The sequence below is a fragment of the Diaphorina citri genome, unplaced genomic scaffold (assembly GCF_000475195.1).
Source record: "Diaphorina citri unplaced genomic scaffold, Diaci psyllid genome assembly version 1.1 scaffold303, whole genome shotgun sequence".
NCBI classification, from domain to species: Eukaryota; Metazoa; Arthropoda; class Insecta; order Hemiptera; family Psyllidae; genus Diaphorina; species Diaphorina citri.
In genome coordinates, this window is record NW_007377738.1 from 56,465 (window position 1) to 66,076 (window position 9,612).

The 9,612-nt window shown below is 38.8% G+C and overlaps 1 protein-coding gene and 1 long non-coding RNA gene across 2 annotated transcripts; both read left to right on the forward strand.

Annotated features, from left to right (window-relative positions):
* The first annotated feature begins 3,303 nt into the window (after nt 1-3,303).
* Nucleotides 3,304-3,753, forward strand: LOC113466618. Its single transcript, XR_003390962.1, has 2 exons — nt 3,304-3,384; nt 3,713-3,753. It is a non-coding gene; the product is annotated as an uncharacterized LOC113466618 (long non-coding RNA).
* A 509-nt stretch (nt 3,754-4,262) lies between these two features.
* On the forward strand, nt 4,263-6,697 carry LOC113466624 (protein rolling stone-like). Its single transcript, XM_026822195.1, has 2 exons — nt 4,263-4,342; nt 6,448-6,697. Exons 1-2 carry the CDS (start codon nt 4,263-4,265, stop codon nt 6,695-6,697), a joined length of 330 nt encoding a protein of 109 aa, XP_026677996.1.
* The last annotated feature ends 2,915 nt before the right edge of the window (nt 6,698-9,612 follow it).

The window sequence follows — 9,612 nt, forward strand, 5'->3', positions numbered from 1 at the left end:
TATTTTGTACTTGTGAGTTAATATAGGCGTGTTGTAGTGGGGTGTGTTGTATTTAGTTGTACCTACTGACTACTGACATGTGATAGAAATCTACAATATTTTTTAACCCATTGTGTTCTGAAAGCAGGGCTCGAAAGTTCTACTAATTTGATTCTAGATATTTTGAAATTTCTTCAAAAACGATCAGTAGATCAATAATGTTATGAGTAAGATCTTCATAGTGTTTTTCTAAATGTTAAACCTACCAATGCTGACAATCAAAATAATATAGCTATTTTTATCTTTGTTTCCAACACCAAAATTGTTTATAGGCGCTTCGATAAATCCCTCCCCCCAAACCCCCCCCCCCCCAAAATGACTTAAGTCGGTCTGTTGCATTTTCTGGGATCAAATTTGATAATTGCCTCTTTGATTAGATTTTGTGTGTGTGTTATGGGGGGGTTATGTTTTTTAATGGGTTAACACAAGGGTGTAGGTCATTTCATCTCATCGAGATCACTTCGGTATTGTAAATATACTCAACAACAGGGCTGTCAAATATATTTGGATGTTTTGATGACAATATCGGTCGTATGAAATGCCTGTAGGATACTGGGCAAGACAAGGAAGTTACAGGGTGGCTCATTATTATATTTTGTTTTTGGCTCTATTTTTATTGTTTTGGGAAATTCTGGGAACCCTTTACATGGGTTTTATTGTTCTTGTCTCTGGCACTCTCTCTATTTGGGTTAGGTTCGTACATATTTTAATTTCCTTGACTGTTTTTGTGGCATGTGGACTGTTCATTGACATAATTTTTAAGTGTAATGATACAATTGATACACCCTGTATTATTATTAAATACTGAGGCGGAAAACAGTTCCAGGAAAACGGCTGATGAAAACTCGATTATATTTCTGACACATGTTCATCATCTTTAGGTTTTTTTTACAAAGAAGTTATTATTACTTCTATGTTTTCTTAATACTGTAATACTGTTTCACTCCTTCCCTGTCAAGAGAAGATCATGTTATCACGTTTTCTTTATAGCCCTCTCTTGAATTATGTACATACTTTCTGTTTTTTGCACGCGACAATTTATGGGTGTTCGTTGGTCCCTTACATACTTTCTAAATTTCCGAAACATGCCCCCTACAATTATCCTACCAGCTAGTAGCTACAGCACTTCAAACAAATGGGTAAATATTGTTTGTTTGAAGTGCGGTAGGTAGAAACTAACCTTTGTTTCAGCCCAAATCCAAATATTTCTTTCACATGCCTCCTTTTTAGGTACACAATTCCATTTTTTCCCTACAACAGAACACCCAAATAAGCACCATTCAATAGGATAAGGAAAGTCGTGTGATGTTCACACCAGATTTTTTCCCTCAAAATCTTTGCTTTTCTCTCTCTCCCATTTCATTATTTTTATATTTGTTATTGATTTAACAAACTATTTGGTTGTCAAGATATTTCTCGTCCATGTTTCCTTTAGTTTTCTTCCCCTGACATGTTCATTTCGTTTTCACCCTGTTTCATGACTTTCGTGTCATTTTTCTGAGACAAAGATATACACGTTTCACAAAGTAATGCAAGATAGGTATTATGCGACGTACTTCATGATTTTTATTTCTTTGCAACCAACCTTTGGAGATGTAGCGATAACGATGAACTTCAATATTATCTGGTAACCCCAAAATAATGCTTTTTTTGGAATCACCAGAGTCCTATACTCGTACAACAAAGGAAGTTACACTCATGCAGGAAAAATTCCATACAGTAGGTACCTGCGAGTATTTTTTCTACACGAATTAACAAAGTTTAGAGCTGGAAGTCCTTCATGAAAAGGTTCGGGTCCTCATATTATTGTCGTTTCACCCTCACAGAAAGGTTGAGTACGTCCTGATTTAGCCAACAGGATGTTTCCATCACCCAGCCCAATACACGCCAAACCCATCGTTGCTTTACTTACCTGTTCTATAGTGTCCATCACCATAGAGCAACTGACTGCGTATATGACTATGTTATCAAGAGAGGAGAAATCCCACATCCCACTACCTTCAGATCTCTAGAACGGTAGTGTACCTACTGGTTGTGTAGTGTATCTGTCCTAAAACCTCGTCAGTGAATCGAGTAGTGATAGGACACACTTAAAAGACAACTTATTGCGTGAAGTGTTAAGGGTCGGGGGTGTTGTGCCTCTTTGTAATTTTTTTCCACTGGTTTAGTTAAATCTATTTTTTTTTTCTACATAAATTTTTAATTTAATTTTAAATCTTTTTAATTATCAAAGTTCTATTCAAATCCACATCATCCATCTGCTATTTAATTTTCACGAGCCAGTATTTAGAGAACAGAGAGAGACGCAGAAAAATCAAAAAGGCCCCATAAGTTAAGAGTACATGCTTTAAGCCTTTGGATAATTTTATATAAAGAAAATAAATAGATTTTTTTTTTATCCTGATTTTATCAAACGGTAAACAGTAACACTACAACAATTAAAACGTCTCATTTAAAGCCGTATTCCCAAACACACGCTTACAGATTGCATTCATTATTTACAATGGAGTCCAATTTATTACTGTACATATGTCTAGATACTTAGATCACATTTCAAAACTCACACCACCTTTGCTGTATGCTATGGAGGCACGAGTAGGTCTGGTAGGTTTCGTAGGTGCCCACATACCTCCATAAATACCGAAGTTTGTTAGTCTATGGTAGGTATGATGTAAGTTTGTAAATACGTATCTATCCACTAAACACGAACATGACAAACTACAGGTACTCGATTTGACGAACATGTGGATATGTGAGTATGTTTTGAGAAACGGTGTACCTACAAGCTACTGGTAGAGGTGATCCAAATGCCATTAGGGCCCGCCACACAAGTTACGCTCTCCCGAGAGTTTGGAACTCCGAAGTGCGGATAAATGCCTGAACGGAGTGACTAAAGCCCACTACACCCACACACTTCACGGTCTCTAGAGAGTTCGGGACTGCCAGGCCTCTCCAGCGACCTAAAGCTGTGTCCACTCGTAGTCGACGCCGTCGATCGACAGCATAGATTCACCACGTTGAGTACGTGTGGATACAGCTTTACGTCTGTTGCAAAGACTGGAAACAAATTTCCGGCTTGTAAAGAGGACCTAAATAGTACCTTTAAAGGTTTAAAGTACACGTATACTTACTACCTGTGCAATACAAGGAAATTATGATTAAATTTTGCATTGCCTGAGACTTGAACCCGCGTCTCCTTTTGTTCAGGACGTTCAGGTATACTTTCTCAATCCATTAAGTAGGTAGTTTGATTTAGTCGTTTGCTCTTTTAGGCAACTCAGACCATCGCGATTGTGTCTTCTATTGCCGTTTCCGTGGTGTTCTGGGTCGGAGTGTATAATCCAGGTGAGTCCCATTCCCCCATTCCCTATTTATGAAACTAATGAAAGGGGTCAGGAGCAATAATTATTTGTTCACTGGACGTAGGTCTCTCCGTCTCTTCTTTCTTTTCATACTTTCTATCGTGAGTTTTATAGTTCTGTATTTTTGTTCCGCTCCATAAACCGACTCCATATGACCCGTCAATTAAGATGGAACGGAAAGGATATGTATGTACGTAGTTAGGTATTTTTATCCCGATAATTTAATGGTACGGCGATACTGAAATTAATTCCCAAAATCGAGTACCTACCCTTCCAGGTGAAACATACAAAATATTTTCGTTTATTTCCAGAAATCAATCCCCTGAATATCTTCACATTTACCAGCCACGGCGTTATAGCGGCTTACCTCGTTGTGGACGCCCTGATCGTACACATCAGGTACTTGAAAGCTTGAACAATATGACATTTAAAGGGAGATGACATATCACTTACATACTACATATTCCCTATGTACGAGTAGGTATGGTGATTCAAATTTTAATAGACGTTTCCATCCATTATCTCCCATTTAGATTGTCACTTTCTTGTCAAAGTAATGTAATAGGTACCTCAGGAGGTACTTTGGCTAAGACAAATGTTAGAATTTCTTGTAAACCTGCCAGAATTCCGAACAATATAAACTGACGTTCTGTTCTGTGTGGCTTACATTGGCTTTTCCGTTGTCTACTTTCTCATGGGAGGAACTGACAGGTAAGCCACAGGCTTCATCCGTTTTGGAAAGGCTCCTGGTGAAATTTAACAGGATTTATTTAATAACCTCTGGCGGAGGCTGCTGATTCAATTTCTGGGGCCTAAAAATCGGAATTTGGATTTTTTCCACATCATTTGAAGTCGAAACTTATGAAGTTGGATTGCCTTCTGTTCTGTGTGGCTTACATTGGCTTTTCCGTTGTCTACTTTCTCATGGGAGGAACTGACAGGTAAGCCACAGGCTTCATCCGTTTCTCCAAAGCCTGGCTCTTGGTTAAATTTAACAGGATTTGTTTAATAGCCTCAAAGCAGAGGCCGCGGGTTCAATTCCTGGGGCGTAAAAATCCGTAGTTTGGGATTTTTCCGCCTCGCGTGAAGTCGAAACTTGTGAAGTTGGATTACCAAAAAATTGAGATTAATCAAAGATCGAGTTACAAAATCTGACAACTCCCCATACTTGACTTCATAGACATGAGAACATTAGGACTGATAAAAATACCTCCTTAGAGTCCTTAGTATTTACAGTAAAACCTGTCTAAAGGTAGATATGTATCTGCAAACTACATTCAATTCAATGAGCATTTGTAGATCGGCAAAACCCTCTGAAATGGGACGTGAGGTTTGAGAGAGGAGGAAAACAAAGGAGGTCTTATCGTCCCCAACTCCCCATAATTGTCATAATCTCTATTCCCTAAATCGTAACTCGATTTCATATTCCTCCATCGTAGTTTATACCTTTATAATATTATAACTTATGCAATCAAAAGCTCAAGAAAGAAGTACAAAGAGCATTGAAATTGATACACATGTTTTTCAGGTAATATTTTGAACTTTGCTTGAAACGTTCGATAAGATGTCTTGGTGATTAGGTAACTATTGTGCAAAACGTCACAATGAAATTCTCCCCCAATCTTTGTGCAGTGGTGTGGGTGTCTCTTTTGTTAGATTTTCACTTTCCTTTTTTTCCCCATTTTCATTTCTTCAAAATGAATTAATGAAATATTTTCCATTGACAGGAACATTTTTCAAATAAGTGGGTATGTAGATATATGTTGGATGTACCCAAAATGAGTAAATTTCTAGACCTTTTGGGACATGTAATAAAAGCCCAACGCCCGTGCCTCATCCTATATTCGACACTGGTTTCAACTTTTCCCAAGTACTCTTGAGTCCTTATATCAATAAGTTCTCTGTTTCTCAAAATCCTTTACGAAAATTTCATCCTAATTGTCATCAATTGTATTTTTTTCTCGTTTGAACTGTGTTTCCACAGTTGTTCAGAGGGTAGACATTTACGAAAATTTCATCCTAATTGTCATCAATTGTATTTTTTTCTCGTTTGAACTGTGTTTCCACAGTTGTTCAGAGGGTAGACATAAGTAATATTGCATGTTATTCATAATGTTACATAACATACCTGTTGGTATGTACAAGTTGTTTTATGAGTAGATTTCTAAAATATTTTGGGATGGGTTTCACCAACCTCCTTTTTAGCCCCTAACAGACTGCGAAAAACGAGTACAAATTTTTGTCGATGGTGGGATTCGAACCCGGGACCTTCTGCATGGCAAGCAAGTGCGTTACCACTGGACCAATGGTAACGCACTAGGTACCCAAAATGAGTAAATTTCTAGACCTTTTGGGACATGTAATAAAAGCCCAACGCCCCTGCCTAATCCTACATTCGACACTGGTTTCAACTTTTCCCAAGTGCTCTTGTCTTGAGTCCTTATATCAATAAGTTCTCTGTTTCTCAAAATACTTTACGAAAATTTCATCCTAATTGTCAATTGTATTTTTTTCTCGTTTGAACTGTGGTTCCACAGTTGTTCAGAGGGTAGACATAGGTAATATTGCATGTTATTCATAATGTTACATAACATACCTGTTGGTATGTACAAGTTGTTTTATGAGTAGATTTCTAAAATCTTTTGGGATGGGTTTCACCAACCTTCTTTTTAGCCCCTAACAGCCTGTTTGCTTAGCAGCCCTGTTAAGCCTATACAAATTAAATGGAACTCAACAGGCTGTTAGCTTAAGAGGCCTTCTAGAGGCTGAAAAAATATTAATGAAACCAACCATTGGTGTAATAGCGTTGCTGCTCATTTTAGGCAGAAGCGAGGCTTTAGTACCTATAAGATGTTGGTTTCTTTTGTCCTTAGTACCCACTAGCTTAACGGGCCTTCTAGAGGCTGAAAAAATATTAGTGAAACCAACCATTGGTGTAATAGCGTTGCTGCTCATTTTAGGCAGAAGCGAGGCGTTAGTACCTATAACATGTTGGTTTCTTTTGTCCTTAGTACCCATGTATAACATGTTGGTTGTTTTGTCCCAGATTCAACCGCAACTTCATCTACACGATTCTGGACTGGCAAGATCCATGGGCTGCTGTCCTCACCTGCACGTTTGTAGTGTTGTTCTATCTGTTCATTCATTTGGTCGTCTGGTGTCTGACTTACTCCACGAGGAATCTGGCACATTATCTGTACAATATGGACGTCACCAAACCGAAGAAGGTGGAAACGGTGATCGACATTATCGACACGGAAGCACCACCGCCTGCTGCCCAACTGAGAATAAAATAACGGAAAGTAAAAATATATTTTAAACTCAAGATAATATTAAATCTTCAGTAGGACTTGAAAAGTGAACATGAAGGGAGGGGGAGTATTTTAACCCAGGGCTGGTGATACGAGGATTTCAGGGGAAAAGTAAAAACACTCTCAACTGAGACTGGGAAAGAATTTGAAAAAACTATAGTTGGGTGCGGGGACTTTTTTTGACGGGGTCCTGTTGGTATGTACAAGTTGTTTTATGAGTAGATTTCTAAAATCTTTTGGGATGGGTTTCACCAACCTTCTTTTTAGCCCCTAACAGACTGTTTGATTTGCAGCCCTGTTAAGCCTATACAAATCAAATGGATCTTAACAGGCTGTTAGCTTAACGGGCCTTCTAGAGGCTGAAAAAATATTAGTGAAACCAACCATTGGTGTAATAGCGTTGCTGCTCATTTTAGGCAGAAGCGAGGCGTTAGTACCTATAACATGTTGGTTTCTTTTGTCCTTAGTACCCATGTATAACATGTTGGTTGTTTTGTCTCAGATTCAACCGCAACTTCATCTACACGATTCTGGACTGGCAAGATCCATGGGCTGCTGTCCTCACCTGCACGTTTGTAGTGTTGTTCTATCTGTTCATTCATTTGGTCGTCTGGTGTCTGACTTACTCCACGAGGAATCTGGCACATTATCTGTACAATATGGACGTCACCAAACCGAAGAAGGTGGAAACGGTGATCGACATTATCGACACGGAAGCACCACCGCCTGCAGCCCAGAATCAGAAATAAATGAGGGACGTATTACGGGATGGGCATGCTACGGCATTGACGGGGTTTTACCCTCTATTGGGGGACAAGCTACCCGCCTCCTCACATTAATCTCACCCAACCTGAGTGAGGGCGGGGAAAGCTATTGCCCAAATGATCACCCAGCCGGATAACAACCACTTTCAAAATAGCTTAACTTCAGTGGTTGGAACTGTGCATTCAACGTGCTTCCGCTGGCTAATCTACTATGAAAGGTAATTTTCATTAGTAAATGGTTTTCAGCGGGGCTAGACACCCTATCCTATAAGGTCGGACCTGATTTCAACTTTGTGACTTTGTCTCTCGGCTAAAATGTCTTTATTTCAAACCTTTAGGGAACTATTAAGTTCAATATAGGACGATCTCCTGACCCCCGTTGTTTATTTGAAAATTTTTGCCAAATTTATATTATTTTGCTCCTAATAATACACTCCATTATTTGTATTTTATTTTATTAATAAAAATAGCTTAAAATCCCTTGTTTTTGTGAAAACACGACGGAGAAAGCCCGAAAAAATGTATGTAGCTACCTACCCCCTCGGCCCTTTTTCGGCACCCCTTAAAGAGCGACTCCTCTAAGTAAGTAGGTATATTATGGTTTATGGTAAGTTAATACATATATCTAAATAGGTACTGATTCATGAACTTACTACCCTTTTCCATAGGTAAGGATCTGCTTATAATTGAGTAATTTCCTTTAGGACTGTTTGGCCCTACACCTAAGCCTCGTCCTTTAGGGCTGTGTGCCCCCATCCTCTAGGGCTGTTTTTCCCTACACCTAAGCCTCGGAGTGGACAGAGAGATTCGAGAAAGAGGATGTCAACAACAGGATTTCTCAGCAAAATATCTACAATCTACAGTACGACATATCCTCGTATTATGAAACCTTATTTTATTAATAAAAATAGCTTAAAATCCCTTGTTTTTGTGAAAACACGACGGAGAAAGCCCGAAGAAATGTAGCTACCTACCCCCTCAGCCCTTTTTCGGCACCCCTTAAAGAGCGACTCCTCTAAGTAAGTAGGTATATTATGGTAAGTTAATACATATATCTAAATAGGTACTGATTCATGAACTTACTACCCTTTTCCAAAGGTATAAGGATCTGCTTATAATTGAGTAATTTATTACACAAAGAAACTAATTCATTGCCTAAATACTGATTCATGAACTTACTACCGCTATGCATAGGTAAGGATCGTGAATTCCACGTGTTCTGGTGGCTTTGAACTTCGATATTATTACCGGTAGGAAAGGAAATACAAACATTATAGACACATGAATAGACCCCGTGCTAACTATGAAATAAAGAGAACTACCGCACATATAGGGGACCTGTGCATCCTGTGATACAGGAAGAGAAAAGGATGTTATTAAAAAAAAAGGAAAAAATCAAATTCAAAATCGAAAAAAGAGAGGACAACAATAATAGCTTCAAGGGAAAAAGAGGATGGTGCGAGAGAGGAAGGTAAAGTACACAAAAATCAAAGTGAAAGGATGGAAGGGGAGAGGTAAGAGAAAGGGAGGGTCAACGAAATAAATGTAAACAGAAAGAAAAACAAAACCTCCCTGTAGTATAGCCAGGCGTGGATTACTACTTAGATATATCTTTGTTAGATTATCATATGGACGTGTTCTTTACGACTACTTTACCGACCGATTGCCTATTGGCAATTAAGTCGTGTGAATGAATGCGATTCAAACTCTGCTCGCAAATGAGATTGTCAAAACTAAATACCTAACATTAACACATGGTTGTCCGACATTTACAGAAAGAGGCCTTCATAAAAGCGCGCATTTATACTGGTAGAATAGGACTAAACAGTCCCCATATTCCAGCAGTAGGCTACTACTATTATTTTGGACAAATTCTCAGATATGAGCTATCGACGCATTCCGGGAACTTTATACTCGGACCTCTTAGTGTTGAAGATAAAATTACATCCCTCGGCTGGGATTGAACGCTCGCCCTCCTGTTTAATAGTCGAGCGTCTTGGCGACTTAACCACCGAAGCAGATTTGATAAATCCGAGCCTGCAGTGCCTCTGGTGTAAGGCCCATGCAGTCGTCTGTGACTCTCTGTACATTGAAGATAGCATTCAATCAAACTTTATACACTTCACAAGAAGAAGG